The 21,416-nt window shown below is 37.7% G+C and overlaps 1 protein-coding gene across 4 annotated transcripts in view; it reads right to left on the bottom strand.

Annotated features, from left to right (window-relative positions):
- Positions 1–21,416, bottom strand: part of ACTN2 (actinin alpha 2) — a 71,625-nt gene that overhangs the window by 36,710 nt on the left and 13,499 nt on the right. For all 4 annotated transcript variants that reach the window (XM_069852360.1, XM_069852358.1, XM_069852356.1 and 1 more), the window contains exons 2-5: positions 8,979–9,093; positions 7,675–7,794; positions 1,451–1,537; positions 285–372 (exon numbers count right to left, since the gene is read on the bottom strand). In XM_069852360.1, coding sequence (XP_069708461.1) covers positions 285–372; positions 1,451–1,537; positions 7,675–7,794; positions 8,979–9,093 — 410 coding nt within the window. The remainder of the gene's footprint in view (positions 1–284; positions 373–1,450; positions 1,538–7,674; positions 7,795–8,978; positions 9,094–21,416) is intronic.

Genomic DNA, 21,416 nt, shown 5'->3' with positions numbered 1-21,416 from the left:
ACTCAGATATTCCCACGTACCAAGGACCTTTAATAATGAAATACAGTCATTCTTCACATAGTGGGGATTTTTTTCTTTTAAACAGTAACTATGCAAGCCATGGTAAATAATGCCAAAGGCTAAACAAAATAAGAATCTGTAGACAGAGCATGAGAATTTCAAAAAAGTCTAGTTAGCAGTGAAGAGTGAAATCTCCTGTCAAACGTATACCTACACAACTGTGGGAAAAATTTGACCTAAAATATTTTATACTGTTTCTACCCTTTGAAATAATGGAAGTTTACCTAAGATGGAAGTTCTGAATGTTCACATTTCTATAAGGAGCAGTTTTTCTTTGACACCACAGCAGCAGCCCTTCTTTGGCAGAGGTCTCTGTAAAAGACACAAGGAAGTAAAAAAAAATGAAAAGATTAAACAATGGTCAAGTAATAAATTTCTTACCATCTAAAAATGTGGTCAGCCACCTGAAACTGGCTGACATGAGCCAACATTTAATCCTAAAAGATACTCATACAAATGAACTAATGGGACTCCATTGGGAAGCAGAGGTCAGCTCAATCAGAACAACTCAGGCTAGAGTTTCAGCCTGCACAATAATTCTGGGATATCAGAAGTTTAAGAGATTATATTGCTTGAACAGAAGAATGCATATTTGAAAAGAACCACATAATGCAAATATAATAATACTAGACATAAAAGACTGTGTTGGTGCCTACATGAAATATGCTTGTACTCTCAGCCCTTTTGCTCACAGGGATATATAAACACTGAAGAAATACCTTCATTATCTGAACCATCTGGGCATCTGAATGCATGCATAAAGGACAAAAAACATTGAATGGACCATTACGTCCACCTTTAATGTCCCACAAATTAGGAGCAGGATAGCATGCAGAGGTTGAATGGACTATTTTTGTTGAAAAATGAGATTAGTTTCTATAATGCTAGACAATTCACAGCAGAGACTTCATTTAAAGAGTATGATAACTACAGCACACTTTCTGGAGCCAGTCATCAAGTAAAAGTTAAGAAATAAATTCCACAGCAATGCAGGGGAAAAAAAAGTGATATAAAGAAGAGGGATATAATCAGATAATATTTATAGTATTTGCAAAGAACATGAGAGATTGTCAGGACTAAAAAGTATATCGAAGATGTGACCAACATAAAGCGAACAACATAGTTTCAGGCCATGGAAGCCCACGAACACAGACGTGTTTCTATCTCTATAACTGAGAGGCATGCCTGGTACTTCTGCATTTAGAAAGCTGGCTCAAGGCCTCTGCCAGAATAAGGAGAGTAATTACTTTTTCCCACCAGTTATCGATTTTGTCACCGGGCAGGAAACTTACAGTATCATTTTCTCTGAAAAAATAATTAATTTTTAAAAACCCATCTCACTTCCGCAAATAAATTTCCTAATTATTTAATGCAGTTGCATTACTATTACCTTCCACTGAAATATCCTGAATGGCAAAGCGCAGGATGATAGTCCAGATCATACCCAGTGTCATTTTCACGTTGCCGTCAACAATTTCTAAGGTGAAAAAAAAGGTGTAGTAGTATTTAGAATTTTTTCCACTTTCTCTTCTTTTAAGAATATATTTATATAATTAATATATTGTATCTAATACATTCATTATATTTCTACCATAATTCTTTATCTACACACAGTTCACCTGGGTTCATATTTCAACAAGCTCATGCTTGTGCTACCCTAGCAGTAGGACTGAATATTACTGAGATTAAGGTGCCTTCAGCTACTCTGTGGTAAAAGGCTTCTCTCCAGGTAGTTGTAACTGTCTCAAATCTCTGGCTTTTAGGCTGACATTTTTAGAGAGCTTCAGGGGAAAGACTTATTTATAAGTTTGAACAATAGCAGCGTTACTGAAAACAAAGAAACTGAAAAATATGGTCTTACCCCAAATTTAAGAAACTACAGGCTGTTAGTTGTATGATTTTTTAATAAAATGGTACTCAGAAATTCCCCTTTACCACTCGGACCTTTCTGAGAATTTCACCTGTAGTGGCAGCATATACTAGATATGAAGAACAACGCAAGAAATACAGCACCTCCTGACACTAAGCTACATAACTTCTTGCCAAGCAGTTCAGAAATGGGGCCACAAGGTTGCAATGTCTTGTATCTCTGATGCCTTTGCATGTATACTTAATATAAAATGCCCTTTTACCTCTAGGATTACAATTTGTTTCAAGACCTCTTAAGTATACCTACAACATAAGGCACTAGGAAGGCGGTCTCTCCAACCCTTCTCACATATACGTGGCATTCTGTTCCACAAGCCAAATCAGGACCCAGTGCTCCAACACTGGAACACGAACAGTGGTACCACCTGAATTTCTCAACACCAAAAAAGTACCACCAGACCATGCAATGTGGTGATGTTAAGTCAGTCTGAAAAGTACAGCAAGAAACTCAAAAAAAGTAGTGAGAGTATAAAGATGATCCAGCACTGGAAGGAGAGAAGGTGGGCTGTTGAGAGAGAGGGGAGCTTCAGACTGCCTCACACCAAAAGAAAAATGGAGCAGAGAAAGCACCAGCTGCTCTCCTACTTGAAAGTCACCTCCGCTTTCCTCAAAAAAGTGGAGCAGCTGTGGCTGCCTGGGAGCTCACTGGCGTTCTGGGGAAGGAGCAGGAAGAACTTGCAGCAGGAGGAATTTCCTCAATTTAACATCAAATACCAATAAAAGGTGCCAGCAGAAAATGCAGTCGCTCTGAAGTTGCCAGAATCCAGGAGCAACTTTTACAGGGCAAAACAGCTGCTAGCTCCAAGACTTGAAATACATGTTAAATTGCAACAGCATGGGACACAAGTTGTCATTTGAACCTATGGAATTAACAAATGTGGTAGGAGATATGTCACCCATCACTAATCTCTATTTAATTTGCTAGAGTGATAATCTAAGTTTATATATGAATGGCTAATTTTTCATTTTCCCCTTTGGGCTCTACACTAATTTTCTAGAATTCTTACCTCACTTTGCTTGTCTGACAAAGTTAAGGAAGAATTTATTCAAATGTAAAATGAATTAATTTAAATACTCGGGAGGCATTGCTGACTGTCAGGCAATCAATTTGTGGATTTGCATAATCACTACATCGTTATTTTGATTTACATATTCGTACGTACACACAGACAGAATGAAAGAGCAAGAGAGGGAATTTTCTATGTTGTGCCTCAGGAGAATTTTCAAGCAATTTGCCAGCTTTGGTTTCTCATTATCTACTGCTAGCATAAAACATAAAAAAGTCATGTATGAAAGACAAGGAAAAATATCTAAACAGAAGGAAAACAAAGTTGAAAAGTATGACTGATGAAAAAAATTCTGATTCATTCTTATCATTTTCCTCTACTGCTTCCTCACAAGTGGAGGAGGAGGAGCAGGCACTGATCTCTTCTCTCTTGCGACCAATGATAGGACCCAAGGGAATGGCACAAGATGTGCCAGGGGAGGTTTAGACTGGATATTAGGAAAAGGTTCTTCTCTCAAAGGGTGGTGGAGCACTAGAACAGGCTCCCCAGGGAAGTAGTCATGGCACCAAGCCTGACAATATTCAAGAAGCATTTGAACAACACCCTCAGACATGTTGGGGTTGTCCTATGCAGGGACAGGAGTTGGACTCCATGTTCCTTGCGGTTCCCTTCCAACTCAGGACATTCTACGATTCTATGATAAGATTTCACTATTTCCTTTACTCTGCCTGTTTGGTCTGAGTGGAAACTAGTTCCTGCACCTTACATATACAAAGCTTCAGTTTTCTGGGGAAAAAAGGTTTAACTGACCTATGAGGACAGGGAAGAAGAGAAGGGAAAGGGAAACAATAAAAAGTGGCTATGGAAAAAGCTAAGCAAAGCAGTGTGGCAAGTTCTCAAATGTTTTTGTTTCAGTTTTTAAATCTGCTTTGTCTTTATTTTTTTTTATTCTAACCTTGTAGCAGATTCACACATCATTTGGTTTTTAGTATTTCTCCCACTCCCCAGGGAAGCAATACAGAGGCGTTTCCTATTTACGGGATACTTGTCTTTCATGGTTCTCCATATCTCAATTCATTACATTCAGGATGCAATTACCTTGCAAATGGGTTTATTGCACTTTCTCAAAACTTAAGGGAAAACTCTAACTCCTAGACTGTGAACAGCTCCTAAGGACTACTTTCACAGCTTTTGCTTTAGCTTCTTCACTCAGTGGTCTCATTTCATCACCAGTGGAGAGAATCTTCCACAAGACAGATCGGAGTGGCTACATTGGGCACAGTTAAAGGTGATCACCTCTTTCTTTCCACTCCACAGACAGCCCAAGGAAGTCAGGCTTAGCACAGTAAATGATGACTTTAAAGAATATACCCAGCCCCTTAAAAATACTAAATTGAACTTTAAACTGATGTCCCACAGTCTAATCTTTGTTTGCCAATTGGTCCCCTTGGGCCTATGTGCTCTCCACCACTCACCATGTCAGACAATAAAACACAATCCCTAGCAGATACAGATGCAGAAATTCATGCTTTGGAAATTAAAAAGTATTCCAAGCATCCATACAACTCAGAGAATGCCATAACAGATGGGTGCAGACAAGCCCATACGTTCCATGCTCCCACATAAGGGTAATGAGTTAAGGAGTTAAGGACTTCAATAACAGTGCAAGCTTAAAGGAGCCTGTGCTCTCTTTCCTTGCTGACATTCATTCCATTTTCATCCCATGATGACTGCTCAGTCAACAATGCTGAAAAATGCAACAAAATAATATAAAAAAAAAGAGGTGAGGTGTTTCAAAGGCAGATCAGATTGCTGATCCAGTCCCTAGCATAGCTATAGAAACAGTTGTCAGCCCAAGTGATAGGGTAGGGCTGTGAAGTGTGGGAGCAAGTATGCAGGACAAGGGGGCACAGAGATTTTAAACACGTATTGGTGCCAGAGGTCCCACACTGTGAAACTATACCCAGTCAGGTGTGACACTGGATTGCTGCATCAGCACAGCTTTATGATTTGGATAACAAATGTGGTAAACTTAATAGGGAACTAAGCACGTCTGGGCCAGAGCTGGCTTTATGTTCAACCTGTTTAGAGTAGGAGTGGAAGGCACACGAATCTATCTGCTCCTGCCCACATGGTTGTAATCTAATGTGTGTAATTAGCCATACTTGACATAGTGCAATGTCTTACAATGACAGGTTCCCCTCTGCATCTAAGTTATGACAGCAGCAGTGTACTTTTCTCCTGTGCTTCCATCCAAGAATTTAAAACTTTTTTTCATGTTAATGGCTGATTTTTTTGCTTTTAATCCCTTCATTTTACAGATCTAAAATTCCAGAAACAGGCAATAAAAGCCTGCACCTCAATCTTCTGGCTTACTAACTGTGGCCTGCTGTTACATGCAGGAAGAAACATTGAGTGCAGGGACCGAGATCACCTTGCAGCAGCTGGCTAGGAAACTTGAAGAGGTTACTGAGTCTTGTTTCTGCCTCCCTCCTAGAGGGAAATACCTGTTATCACAGAGCATCTAAACTAGTGCCAGCTGCTGCCAAGAAGAACAGCAGGGTTAGTTTAAATGGTTTTGGTGGCTGATCTGAGCTATCCCAGATGCTTCACTTTCAGGTGATTTAGAAAGTGCTCAAGTGCTGCTCCTTAGTCTGAACACTCTGGCAGTAATAAGTAGCAATAACAGGGCAAAATGAGGGAGATGAGAATGCAGAGGGTTAGTCTGTCCTTTCAGGAGTAGGTACGTGCTGATGGATCTCAGTTTAAACACTCTAGCCCTGCTAGAAGAACCTAAGTGTGAAAACATTAGTACATCGTGCAAACTGTGACCAGCGAGAACAACCACTCTGCCTTCTTTGCTACACTCTTTTCAGTCAGGAAGCCACAGAGTCCCAGTATGACATGACATGACATGACATGACAGAAACTACCATTCATTTGATCCACGCTCTGCACTCTCAGTATTTCTGCACCAGATATCAACAAGCTCCTGTATTCTTAATTTTCATTTCCACCTATAAATTGTCTCTTCAGTACCCTCTGCTGTCCATTCAGTGCCATGTCTCTCTCAGAATAAACAACTGCAGAGGTTTATTTGGTGGCATATTTTTCCATCCCACTTTGTTTGATTGAGCTAAGGGCCCAGCTGCCCCTGACTGCCTGTGCAACTGATGGAGGTATCCAGGCATCTCTGAAATGCAGTAGAGCTCTTTTGAGATCTGAAGTGCCTTTGGGAATTATTTGTTTCTCCCCACTGATGATATATTGCCCAAAATAGGTCTCTGTTATGTGCCTAAAGATAGATGGTATGGAGTTAGACTCAGATGGCCTACCCAGCTCAGTCTGAAATGAATAAAGGGTGAGTTCAAACAAGTGCTCTGCCCGGATTACACCCATTTCTTGGGATTTTGGAGCTCTAGATCTAGAAACTGAACACATTTGGTGAATGAAACTTGAGGAACCAAGCAGGCTAAGTCAAAGCATTGTGTAATCAATGAATGCTGATAAATTTCTGTATTACTTCTACAGATATCCCGTGCCACCTAATTAACCTTCCTGCTCCAGCCACAATTACAGTAAACTCCCTGAGATCAAGGTTTGGAAGCCAGAATAAGGACATCTATAAGCCTGGAGAAAAAAAAAATAAAAAGAAGGCTCATAAATCAATCTAAAGAGGCCTAGCAATGTGAACAGGATATAGCTAGTGCTTCTCACCATGATGTTGAGGTTGAAGACAGAGTTTTTCCTTAAGGATGTGTTAGATGTTGCCCCAAGAATGGACAGCATATCATTAAGGCTATGGAATCAGAAGTAGTTGGATATTATGCTAGCCACATCACTCCTTTGTATGATAATGGCTATGCAAAGAATTATGCAAATACCTCCATGGAGTAGCTAGCTCTAAATAAAACTTTGTCCTTTTTAAATGACTTACTGAATCTCATAGGTTCACTTGTAGTGAGAGCTTGCTTTTTTTTTTGCTCAGCTTACACCTACCAGCGTTTAGGTAGCCAACAGCATGTTTTTACTTAACTACCTGAACAACAGAAAAATAACAAAGTAATAACTTCAGCAAATAACATTCCATCCAACTTTCTTCATATGTTCAGTCTCTCCCCAGCTACTATAATTTCTTTTGATCACTCCCTTAACTCTACACCTGAATTTTAGAAACATAGCTGCCATCCACAGTCAGTCTCATAATAAAATGGGACCTGGTCCCAGCCACCTGGTAGTGATATCAGCCTTTGTCTTGTCTGAATATCTCTTAAAAGATAAAAAAAAAAAAAAATAAATCCCAGACTGGATAAAGAACATACTAAAATCTAACGTGATTTCTAAAGGATTTCCTTATTTTTAGTAATGTGTAGGAAAAAATGTAATGCTCTGAAAAAAAAAAATCATTATCTGAACACCCACTGAAACAGGGATAATTTAACCTTGGAGATAAAGTGATCTTAAAGCCCATTTATCCCCCTATCCCTCTCCAGGTGTCCACAAATTTCCACCTCTTGTCCTTTCACAGATATAGGTCAGCAATGAATATTAAGGAATTTTTGAGGCACCCATACATAGAGAATAGCCCACAAATCTGGCAAAGGGTCTCTAACAGACTTCTTTGCAATGTGAATGCCTAGGATCTAAGTAAGTCATGTTGTCAAGCTGTGGCACATACCTTCTGCACCAATTGACACAAGTTTCACTCCTTTGCTGGCAATATAATCCAGAGCTTTGTTGACATTAGCAATTTTATGGAAGCGCATCTTCCCTCTGTCTGGTTTCGGTAGCCTTTCCCCTGGAGAATAACAAATTCAATGTGTTTATTGGTTACAGACACCCAAGTGATTAGAACTCAAGAGTGAATGTGCCCTGAACACAGTGTCTAAAAGTTAGCAGTTATTTTAACAGGTATTTTACTAAAAGAACATCAACTGGCTTTGAATAAAATCCTGGAGAGAAAATTCAAATGTTGAAACATCTGACTTAGATCTTTCTGATACATAAGTAAAACCACACTAAAATTTTTATGTTTGTCCTAAACATCTGGATGACATGTGAGTGCTCCCTGCTACTCAACTTCTGGTCCATTGCTACTATCTGTGTTAGAGCAGCTGAATATTAAGAAGGCAGGATGGTCTCAGAGTTCTTCACCCTTACCTGCCTGACTGTAGAGTGGCTGGAGTCTGTGCAGCAGATTAGCCATAGCATCCTTCCACATCTGACCAAGAGCAATGGCTTTTAACAATCTTACCCAGTACAGCAGAGAAGCTTATTTCAGAGCACAGGCTGACATGCTTGAATGAACTTATCTTTTCAGATTTTCACAATGAAGAATAATTTCTTAAAAGATGACTCTCCAATTCGTGAAGGGTGATCATTTGAAGATCATCTTCCCTCATTGAAATCTCCAGCAAAAATGTAAACTGTCTTTCCATTTTCTTTTTCACTTTTATTGTGTGTCTGTAACTTGAGCTATTCCTGTCCCATTCAGGGTCATTCTATTCCCAGATCTTGGGGACAGACCCTCTGAATAACATATAAAACAGGTAACACAGTGAGTTTACACCCGTTAGTCAAAGAGAGCTCTTGGATCTTCTTCTTCTGAAAAATGAGGCCTTCTGCTTGTGACAAAATATTGATCTAGTTTTACTTTGGGCATTCACTTTTGAAAGCATTGGTCTATCCAATAAAGTAATTAAAAGCAAAGCAAAACTCCTACACTAAAAATGGAATAACATTAATTTGTAACCTAATTACCTAATTGTAAAGGGTTTTTAATTATTAGGAGCTAAGACCAGGTCCTCAAAGTCTGTTGTTTGTCGAAAACACTGTGATGTCAATGATACCCTGATACACTGTGATATCCCGGAACTTCCTAGAGCTTTTGTTTGCTGTTTTGGATTGTTGATTATTTTTGGTCTTTCAATATTGTTTCAGGTAGCATGCTGTAAATACATAGCAAAATTTAGTTTAGCCAACCTGAGATAACTTCCAAGAGGAGCATCAGTTTGAGGCCGTTTCTGAAGTCCTCCTCGATGTTCTCAATCTGCGTTCCTGCTTTCCTGAGGTGGGAATTGCACCAGGCTGTAAACGTCTGTAATAGATATAAATTAAATACAATTTAAATAAAAAAAAAAATTAAGGAATGTTAAATATCAAGTAATAGTAAATAATTCAATAACAAATACCTCAATTAAATTATAATTTAAAAGTACTTATCAACACAGTATTTTCCAAAACAACTTCTAAACCATCTGAGTAAATACTACATCTGAGATTTTCACTGCTGCTTAGAAATTTGGACATTCAACTTCCATTCATTTTATACATGTTGTTGAGTTCAAAGTTCTTGTCCCAGAGGTTCATGAATATGCAAAGAATTGCTTGATTAGAAGCATGCTAGAATCTACTTATAAATGCATCCTCCCCCCCCTCCGCAAATATCTGCACATAAAGGCAATTTTTTTCTAATAATTATTACTGCGCTTAACATTTTACAAGCACAAAATTTTATCTTGGTACTTTTCTGTTAAACATTCTTCTTGAAAACAAAGTTTGATATGGTATAATGGAAGCTGTGTGACAGTAAAATGCAGCCAAACCAAGCACAGAAGCAAAAACTTCTACTACTTGAATTTATGCCATCATAAATTGTTCTTACATGGATTATCTATGCCAGGGACAAGTAACATGCATTTCTCACAGGCAGGAAGTTGTAACAACACTCTTCAGCATGAAGTAACTGAAGAGAGACTTGATAGAGCAAGGATACCAGCAAAATTCCATCTGCTCCTACTTGCAACTGCAGTGAGAAGCAGAATACCTTTTGAAGACATGGACAATTAGAATGGATTTTGAAAGTTTACAGTAATTGAAGTGCAAAAGTTTCACATTCAGACCCAGCTATTACGGCCTTTCTTACCATGGGTTTTATTTTTAAACTGTGTTATATAATTTTCAGAAAACTACCACAACTTTATGAAACGCACAAATGCAGATACGTAAGTCTGTAAGGCAAAAATGGTCACAAAAGCAAACATGGGCATTTTTCTCTCCAGGAAGAATAACCAGGTCTGCTTTTACCTGCAGACAGGAATATCAGAACTAAATCCATTGATCGACAGAGGACATATACATATTACTTTTTCTATGAATGAAATTAAAACACGGACTTCGATAAATCCTAGTAGTTAAAATTAGTCTATTTTCAAATATACATTACTTCTCAGCCTTCTGACAAGCTGTTGCTTTTCAGTGTCTGTTAAGATACATAAAGCAAGTTTGTATTTAGTAGGTATTTTGCCAGGCATTTAACTTTAGGTATATGACAAAGCCCTACATTTTGATACGTTACACTTGAGCTACTTAAAAGTGTCAGGTATTTGGAATTCCTCCTCTTTTGCTACTTCAGATTACCATCGTTTTAAAAATATTTAATGTAAATAGTTCAAAAAATAAAATATACCCTAAATCCCTATTGTCAATATGAAATGTCCTTTGGCCTTGTTTTTTCTTGCCTGTTTTTTTAATGCTATTTAATTTCTGATCAGAAACAGAATTAGAAAAGGCAGTAGAACAAGGTAAAAACTTTACCTAGAACTGAGACTTGTAAATTTTAGAAAGATTTCATACCTTAAGAAGGTATGTATTGATTTTTTCAAAAATGGTCTAATCTTAAAAATGCAACTTTCTGTTAAAGAATAACATTTTGATTGTTGTTGGGTTTGACTCAACTTATGTGAGGAAGTTACGTGCAGCTTGCTGGGCTCTTTTTTCAGAGCTCCTATAGTGGCAGCTTGCTAAACTTAGGGGTTTTTTTTGATTTCTCTTTCCACTTGAAAGACGAAGCAAGAAGTGCTATAGATATGGGGGAGCTGTGCAGTGAAATCCCTAATTCTAGATACCCAGAGAAAGAAGGAAAGAGAAAACAGTATTGGAAGTGCTTCTGGAGAGGGGTCTTCACCTGCAGAGGATGAGTTGCCATAGAGGCATAAGTAAGTTATTGTGTGCAGATGGAGATAAGTATGGCTGCAGATGAAGCATCTTTGCAAATGCATCTATTTTAATAAAAGAATGTGAGCTTGAAAAGCAGTCGACTCCCTATCTTAAGGTAACTGGCTTCATTGAACTTGTGGGAGATTTGAAACCAGAGCATATCAAGCATCACAACAGAGATATTACCTCAGGGCTCAACATGATGGAGTCTTAGGGTGGTATTTGGTTTGGATCATTATAGAGTTAGGATCTAGTTTATAAGACTAATTTGTCTGCCTCAAGCAGTGTCTTGTTCTAGTGATGTGTATCTATGAAGGCTTAGCACCACATTAAATCATTTGCGAATACTAAAAATGTTATAATTATAGTAATAGAGAACTCAAGGGTAAATGCTCATGAACCTTGCATGGCATTTTGGCAATAAATATTAGAAAGCTGAATCAGTAAGCGAATGAGCTTTTCATGAATTAAACATAAGTGATGGACATGTACTCATCTGTAGATGCTACTGCAGTTTGTAGACTTGTTCCAAGTACACAATGCTAAACTCAAAAAGGAATTTGGAGAAAAACCTCTTCTTTTGGATATTTATGGTCAATGTTCTGACCCTGTACTACTCAAGTAAATGAGTTTTCCCCATTTTTCGTTTAATAGTTTAATGGCAACAACCCCACCAGTCGAGCAGTCTTAAAATACAAATCTAACTCCTACTGTGAAGAAAGCTACTTCTCACTTAGTTTTTAAGAAGAAACAGAACCTAGCATTTCTTAGCTCATAAATGCATGTATACATATATATATATACACACACATAACAAAAGACCAGATTAGAATTTTTGTCCACCTCTAATTTCACTGTGGTTATCTACTCCACTGACTTAACTTACTGGATGCTGCACTGATAGACAGAAAGCATAAGTTTTATCCAAAGATTCCAAAGTTTTCAAATAATTTAAATAGTTTCTCTTAAAACCATTTTTACAGCACTGAATTTGCTGAGAGACAAACTCTTCTCACTCTTGTTCATTTTATGAAGGCATTAAGCAGCCAGTGGTGCTATTATATGAAGAAGAAAAAGATGCTACTACTGCTGAGTCAAATTGTTTTCAAGAAATAGTTTAATGACAGTCACTGGGTTTATGGGCTGCCTGTTTATATCTCCAGGTTACTTAAGATTCTTTCCAGTAGTATTGGGGTTTGTCATCAACACTGCAGCATTAAGAAGAATAAACCTGGAATTACCTACAAAGCCTCCATTCATAACATAACAAGTTCTGCTGAAGAACTCTACAGTGCATGGATTCTTTATTTAGACTATCTATATCTAGATAGTTTAAATTATCTTCTGTATCTAGAATAAGACATTTAGATCTCTTATGTGAACTACAGTTTCTCAGAACTTTCTGTTTTACCAGTGCACCAAGTCATGAAATGCTGCTGTCCCCTTATGACAGTTATCTCATGGCAAGTGTTGCTGTGGTGCATTACAGCAGACTCTCAGCACGTGGCTTCATAGCCTGCTGCCTTCCAAACTGACTTGTTTTTCTAGGGCTAAACATGGTTACATGAATGCCACTTAAGGAAGTGTTTACTACATCTCAGTGATGCATCTCATAAGTGACTGTAATTAAAGCTACTGCAGAACCTAACTTGCAAATTTTAACAGTTTCCACAATCCACATTTTATTCAACCCTCATCCCTCTATTCTTCTTGTGATACCACTTGTTCTCAGACTTTGGCTTTAACTAACAGTTCTATTCATAGTTATTAAGAAACAATTCAAAGCACGTTTAAGTCCTTGAGATCAAACTACAGCCAGCATATAGTACCCTGCAAATTTGTAATCCACTAGGATTTAAAAGCTATTAAATGACTTAGACAAAGCAAATTCCTTTTTCTGCTGAGCTCTACAGCACATTTCAGAATATCAGATTGCCCAGAGAAACAAGGCAGGACAGAAGGCACCAAGCCGAATACCAGGAGGGATAGAAATAATTGCCAAGAAAGCTAGACATTTTTTTTTTAGAATTTATTTACCATAGGTGGCTCTATAAATTTAATAAATAAATAAATACATACACACATCAATAAATCTTCTTTCCAAGGTTGTTACTACAAAAGACACTTTGCTGACATTCTTACACGAGAGTCCACAGAAGAAGGGATGTTGGGCAGAAAATAAAACGAGTTGCAGTCCCACAGGAAAATGTTCTCTTAATGCACTATTAATGGTTTGCTGCTGTCACAGGTCTATTTTGGAAAAGCTAACTCCAGAAAAGTGAGTGCAGTTTATGTTCTGTGCCCACTTAAACACATTGTGAAGACTACCAACACATATTCTCCATAATTTGTATTAATAGATCTCTGATGTGTACCTGAGAAATTAATTTATCTGTGCATGTACCTGAGAAAAAGATCTCATCCGGTGGATTACTCAAGCCACCTAATTTTACAAGCCCTTGACAGGCAGAATTGCCACCCAGGGGCAAAAAAAGGAGCTATTAATCCCTATTAATCAATCAGCTGCAGCTAATATAAAAAAAATAATAGGGTATGCCCTTTTTGTGCAAGTATTTTTACACATGCACAATGGAGGACATGCCTTGATGGAAAAAGTGATACCTCTAGGCGCTGAATTGTCCTACATTCCTGAGAAACTTCACACATCCTTTTTATGAGTGTGATGATGACTTACTTTCGATAGTCTTTCAAAGCCAGAAAACAAGATGCTATTTTAACAAGTTTTAAATGTGCACGTAGCAAGAGGGATAAAGAGAATTGAGAAAGCACCACTTATTACCCTCTCCAATACTGTTATCCATCAGTGGGTCACAAGAGAACTTGTCCCACCTGCTAAAGGTACAGGGTAAATTCCTAGTTTGGCACTGACAATGAGTCCAAAATGCACATCACCAAAACAGCAACATAACTTGCATGGGGGTGTGTACAGGCGATACACTCCATAAGTTCAGGAAGATTTATTTACTTACACTTAGACTAGAAATTGAGAAGTGGGTCCAGCCCAATAAAGGACTGGAGATCTTCATCCTGTTCAGTACCTGTATCTCATAACAAAGGATAACACTGCCTTTCACTCTCTCCAACTTAAATCAATTTCTGTTAGCTATCAGATTTACAAGTTTTAAGAACTACTATTGATTTTAAGAGGCTTACCCGTACCACTACTAGAAAGGCTACTAGCCCACAAGTCATTTGGGTTTTAGAGTCTCTAGCCTTTCTATAACATTTACATAAGAAAATACTGACAAAATACAGTTCCAACCTACAAGTCATGAAAAATACTGCATCCATAGGAAACCTAATACTTCCTGTGTCTGTTAAGTAAATCAGAAGCACAACTCATTTGAAGTGGACCTTAAATTCTAACACCTAGAGCAGAACACACCTGAAGAAAATTAATTTCAAATATAAACATACAATACATTTGTTTGTACACATACGTGTTCTTCCTAATTATCTCAGCATGATAGAGCTGTTTCTTAAAAGTCTGCTTTATAGCAGAATATATTCTTCTGAAGTGTTTCCCCTAGCTTGTGCTAGCTGAGGGTCTCCATTACTGGTAGGCTAAATGGGACACAGTGATTCACTCTATAGTTATACAGAACATTACTGGGCTCTGAGTGCACGGCAAGGGTGTTACAGAAAGAGCTCTGCCAGAACATTCCCACTAGGCCAGACTGAGGTTTCCCCTTGAAGTATTTCCCATCTGTCTGTTATCCATGTTTTAAAATATAAACTGCGAACCTGCAACATGATCTCCTAGCTCCTGTGTCCACACACTTTTCTGATGACTGCAGGATCAGGTCTTTTCTCTGGGCTTGGGACACAGTCTGCATTGGCCCTATATTCTTAACTATTTAATCCTGCTCCCAAAAGAAGAATCATGAAGGTGAAACAGCAGAAAATTGCATATCCTTTACGAACTATCTTGATGTGAACCAATGACTACACATGGCATCTTTTAGATGTTCCTAGAACATCTAGATCAGCTGTGCTTTTAGTATATCAAGTACATGAGTGTATTTTTATCTTGCATCTTACATGTTGGTTTGAATTATTATTAACTGCCCCCTTGCTCTTATTTCCCCTTGCAGTGGAAGGCTAAATACATTAATATGCGTTAGTAAAAGAATTAGAGTAACTATAGCAGGAGAAATGCTTCAACAGTACTACTTGATCTCACCAAAACACTTGGTAAGCAAAGTGGGATTTTAACACTAAACATACCAGAGCACAGCAACAACTCAAATGAAGCACAGTGAAAATACAGTAGTGAATGATACCATGAAGGCTAATATAGAGGAAATGTTTAGCATGTTCCAAAGGGTTATTAAAAGGAAACCCTAAAATCAGTCAGTATATCAAAGTCAAATTCCTGGAAACAACAGAAAAGATAGCATAGGACCATCTCACAAAGGACTTCAGTAGAAACTCCATCACAAGGTTGCCAAATCCAAAGTATGAGAAAGCTCTCTCTGCTCCAGCACATCCAGATGGCATCAGAGATGATACACTAGCATACTCTGCACTGTCAGCAGACCTGCTCAAGTAACTAAGAGAACCCAGCTCCTTAATTTTATCATTCACAGGAGACATTGTCAAAGGGATGCATTAATCACATGGGACATTGCACATATCTTGCTAGCATTTTGCTTGCATGGAAGAGCCTGGGGAGGCCTCAATCCTTACAAAGCAGGTGGCCTAATCCTGTATGAGTCTAGGGGTTTTTTTCCAGCACTGAATGATTGTACATCTGTTTTACAGTGCTCACTATTAAAAAAAAAACAACCACACAAATGCAAAAAGCAAAACCAGACCATGTAAATATCCTTTCGAGAATAATTTGGCAAGGCTCAAGAAATATAAAAAATATTATTGAGCCTTTTGCTACAAACTGAGTGACATTAGTGTGTATTCTTCAGAAGAGACAACTGGCAAACACTGTATTGTTCCATTGGTCCAAAATGGAAAAAAAACTCAGACGGGAGTAAGATGTATGTGAAATACAGTATGGGTCACTGCACGCAGCACCCTCCCGTCAGCCCTCTCTTCTTACGGGAAGAACAGGAAGGAAAGGAAGATAAGAGGTTTCATAAGGCCTTCAGAGGAACTGAAACAGTTAAAATATAGCAAGGTCTACTAAAAGCAGGCAGATAATTTTTTATTGGATCACCTGAGGTAGCTGGAAAAGACAGAAATTTTCAGGCACATAAGCCCATCTTCAAATGTGAAAGAAAAGCATCAGTCTTAAGCATGAAAATTTAGGTAAGTGTTCAGACAACTCAGGATGTTGATAGACCATTGGTATAATGCAACAAACAATCTACTCTCTGAAGGAAGTCCCTTCCTTTTTCATTGGTGTTGATGACACCCATTTATGAAAGTTTTACAGCAGCAGGCATCTGTGTTGACTTCTCAAAATACATGCAGTGCCATGAGGTTGTCTGCTTGTGTATTTTTATCAGTTTAAAATACTTCTATGTCTATTTTAAATGTACTTTTAATTAGAGACATCGATATTTTAGAAGCAGGAACATATGCAGTGTTTAAAATCCCATTTGAAACTAAAAACTGTTCAGGATCTGTAGGATAATTTTGGTCTAAATATGTCATTTTTGTAATTTCAAGAATCACTCTAATAAGAAAACCCTGCTCAGAAAAGAAGTGCAGAAATAAAAGAGACAAGAATCCAATGAAAAACTTCACTAACAACACAGGCATTTTTTTACCTTGCACTAAAAACTGCAAGATATCTTCACACATTCTTACTTTTACAACATAACTGCAACCTACTCATTTTATAAGGTGAAAGAACTAGAGAGACAAAGGAATTGTCAGAAAAAAATCTGACATCTACTGCTGGTGTGTTCTGTCACTAACCATACCAGTGTGGCCTGCGGTAAATTTACATATAGTAAATTTAATAATAAAGGGAGAAACACAGCCTTATAGGCTACTAAAAACTTTGGCATATTTTATCTACACAAAAGTGGGAAATTTTTTGAGGCAAGTAGCATCATTTTCTGAGGAGGCCAATCTTACATTTAAAAAAAATAGACACCCAATGATAAGCAAACAAAAGTTTACACTATGCTACCTTTTTAAGCCTGCATTTATGTACAGGCATGTCCTCTCCTCATGATTTTTCCTTTCTAAATTCTAGATGTTTGTTCTACTAATTAAGCTAGAGTATTTTAAAAGTCCCCCTGCCAGGACTCTACCTACAGAAGCAGATCTGTTTTATTCCATGTACCTAAGCTGGTTTCTAGAGCAGAGTGCTACTTATCTAGGAGTAAAACTAAACACAAAACCCTATGAGGGGTAAAAAAAAATAAAGACAGTGTTTAGCAAGTAATAAATTGTATTCCTACAAACGGTGAGTAATAACTCACTATTAAGCAGAAGGACTTGTTAAGTATACTTCCGTGGGAATCTGCCTGAACCATTTCCTGATCTATACTTCATTTGCTCATTTAGATGACAGAAGAGAGTGTATGCTTATAACATCTGAATATGACAGCAAAATGATGGGTCTGTAAGCATGTTTCATGTCAGAGCTACAATTCAAACTAATCTTGACAAATCAGTGAAATGACTTGAAGAAAGTTGAATGCAGATTAGCAAGGAATCTGAAATATTGCCCTCCTCAGTAATAAATAACTGCAAAAACTCAGGATGGTGAGTTACTGGCATGGTAATAGCACTGAAGAAGAGGATCTGAGAATAACAGTGGATCACAACCTAACCTAATTAAAAAATGTTGTGCTGTTATAAAAGGTAAATACAATATTGGATGTTTAAGCAGAAGAATGGTGTAGCAATATCTGAAGTATTAATTCCAATCTCCTTGGTGCTGGAAAGGGATTTGCTGTAATATTGTCCCCTCTTTTGGGCACAAAATTCAAGAAAAATAAGGACCAGTTGAAGAGAAACCATGACACAGCCACAAAAATAATAGAATTCTAGAAAACTTCATCTATGAAAAATATAGAACTGCTTGGCAGGTTTAATCATGAGAAATTTTAAGAGAGTGGTACTTGTCTCAACCATTTAAGAAGTCACAAGAGAAAAGAGAATAAATCAGTTCACTGTGTTTGTTGAAAACAGACCTTAAGGCAGATAGTCACGAGCTTAAACAACAACAAGGAAGGTTTAAATTAATTTTAAACTCTATCAGCAGTGAAGCACTGCAAGATATTGGCTGGGTAACTGTGGAATCATTCTTGGACATTATCAGGAAGACATTGGATAAATGTATCAAGAACAGCACGAGCATGTTTGCTTCTGCCTGAAAGTATTGAAATGGACTAAATGCTTTCCCAGATTCTCCCAGTCATGCTTTCTATGATGTTCGTGGAAGATTCCACGATAATTGACATCTACACTGCAGCCTTAAAAAGGAAGAAAAGACAAGATTCTTTCTTTCCAGAATCTGTGGCTGAGAAAACCTAAAACTTAGGTATATATGTTATTTGAAGACTAAAAAAATAAGAAGTTATTCAGCATAAACCAACTCCCTTTCAGGAATCCAAGCACTTGGCATGCAACAGATAGCTGTAAATTTTGTTTCTGTCAGGTTGTTCTGTACGTGGTGATGCCCATTTCCCTCTTCTACTTTAATATAACTCCCTATTTTCCCTTAGCAAAAAGAAATGCAATAATGGAGGAGATTTGTCATGGATATTGGAGAAAGTGAAAGTAGACAGGTAAGGACAGAGAATAATAAAGAAACAAACCTGAAGAAATGTTAACAGGGTAGAGGAAAATAAGATTCAAAGTCAAGAGGCAGATGAGTGTTCATGGGAAGTTAAACATAAACCAAATTAAAATGCAAGTGGGTTCAATGATCTGTTCTATGGGTATGTACATTTCCTGAGGTCTATCTTATGATCCTGGAGAAGAGATTCTGACGCTTGTGTTTCCTCCACAGTTTTGCAACAGCCTTTAAGTCATTCAAGACAGGAATTTTAAAACTGTTTTTATTGCCTTAAATGCTGAAAATTTCATATAATCCATGATTCTTTATATGGGACTACAAGCCTTCTAACAACAATGGGAGCAGATGTTAGCTGTAGCTGAGTACCTTCAAGTGTCCCATTTTTGCATTTAGTGATGATAAGAATAATAAACCCTCTATATCCAACAGAACTACTGTAGGGTAAAATCCACTGCTCCTCTAGAGGTGCTCAAAAGAAAAAAAAAAAAGACCAATAAAGAAATGGTAGCAAGAAAGATAGAAAGTTTAGAAAGTTGACAAAACTATAAATATCTTGTAAATAAAGAACTGTAGAATTAATCAAAACCAGAACCTACTATGAACAGATGGAAACCAACACATAATTACCACATCTTCAGCATCTGTTCTCAGTCATCCAAAGTTAATTCTACAATTAAAATCAACACTGGCTGTTTAGCATAAACCGGTTACCTACTACTGTAAATCTAGTTGCATGCTAGCTATCATCCTTCCCTCCTTAAGCTTTTAGTGAATTATGAAATGTGCCAGCCACTTAGGTATGGAGAAAGAAGTCGCTCAGGGCACTGTTAAGAATAGCAATGACTGTGAATAACCCCACAGATGCAATCTGAGAAGGCGTTTTCACATACAGAAATTGTTTCAGCTTTCACCTCTAGGATTAAAAGTCACTGTCTCTACCTCTCACTAATAAGGACAGTTTTGGGCACCTCCAATGAAGCTGCCATTTCTGGTGGTTTAAGTGATAGGGACACCTGTCTCCCACAGAGCTAAACTGAGAGTACAACTCACCTCATAGACATTACCAAACAGCTTGCATGCGTTAGCAACCTTGTCGCTTATTCACCTGGCCTGGGTTCAAAACACTGACCTAAAAGTGAAAGGTTCCCCCCAGCCACACATTCCCAACCAATAAATTAAATGTCCATCTTCAGCACAAGGTTATTTTTCAGCATGACCAGGGGTGTAGGAGCTATTAGAAATTTCCACTCGGAAGGCTTTGCAATACTGAGACTTTTAATTAATATTGTCACCACCTCACTAAGCGGTGACAAAGGTCAGGGTTTTGCAGACCAGCTTTTTCTTGGATGTGGATCACTGTTTTTGTGGTATAGTGTGATCATTCACATCATACGCACAAAACCTTGAAAAAAGATGGTCACAAAGAGCGTGCAGGCAATACTCCATGAGAATACTTTTTCCAAATGGCAACGTCTGGCTCTCCTACAGCAGCCCTGGATAATTCATTCTAGTCACATGGAGTAATGGGGAGCAATTTCTTGCTGGTTGCAATGAGGTACACCTCTTCATCTCCCTTCCTATTTCAATAACAACATGCATGTAACACAGGTACATACACTACCTTTTTACAAGTCTACTCTCTTTGCCTTTTATGTAAAACAACAGGCATGCTAATAGCTTGTCATAACGGAATTAATACATCTAAATGTTTGGATTATGTACCATTATTCAATGTATTAAAATGATAAAAATACAAGATTAGCACTAGGAAATGGTAAAGAAATGGCATAATCTGTGAAGTAAACATAAAGTTCTCAAATTACTAAAAAATACCCACGTTATAACAGCCCCCATATTAAATGGATTTCTCTAATGAGAGTGACAGTGAGTAAAGACTAAAAATTTAAGTCTTTGCTCTTCCACAGTTTTTTGTACAACTTCTTTCAAGTATCAAAACATTTTTACAGACCTGTCCAAAATCTTTACCCCACAGCAGAGGTGAGATGTAAATATGCCCCACAGATTGAGAGTTCTAAATGCAGAAGTAGGAGGGCTCTGTTCACCTCTACAATTGAGTGATTGTACAGTATTTTAGAGTCTCATATACGTTGTGAAAATTTAAAATGCTGTAGCAAGTGAAAGAACTTCTATTTCACAAGCCTCAAAAAACCAAGTAAATGCTCACAAATGGGAGTAAAGCTTTAAAAACAAGACAAAATCAAAGAAAGAAGGGACTAACGGAACAATGCAAGAGGAGAGTTTTGAATAATATGGTTTTGGTCAATGGCTTTTGTTTTCTTTTTTTTTCTGATGTTGATTTTGTATTTTCCTTGAAGGAAGAGTTTATGGACATGCTGATCTCTTTCAACAGGCCATATTGTTTCTGGTATTTGATAATTTAACAGTTAACAGATCACAGTAGGTTGTTATTTGGGTTTTTCTTAACATGCAACACTGAGAAATGAAATGCTACTGAAATCTGCAGAAATAGAGAAGCACCGCCCACAAGGACCTGTGCCTTTTTGACAGAGACACAATACTCTCACACAGCACCACTGGGAGTATACAGCGTCCAGGCTGAACCTCTGAGGACTCCCAGCTATTTGCATGGCATAACAGTATTTTCCTCTAATAGTAGGTTAATCTAACTTTAGAGCATACTAAGTACATATCCTCTGTTCCAA

This window comes from Phaenicophaeus curvirostris, chromosome 2 (genome assembly GCF_032191515.1).
Source record: "Phaenicophaeus curvirostris isolate KB17595 chromosome 2, BPBGC_Pcur_1.0, whole genome shotgun sequence".
In the NCBI taxonomy this organism is placed as follows: Eukaryota; Metazoa; Chordata; class Aves; order Cuculiformes; family Cuculidae; genus Phaenicophaeus; species Phaenicophaeus curvirostris.
The sequence above is the reverse complement of the archived record's forward strand: the minus strand, read 5'-3'. Positions and strand labels throughout refer to the sequence as shown.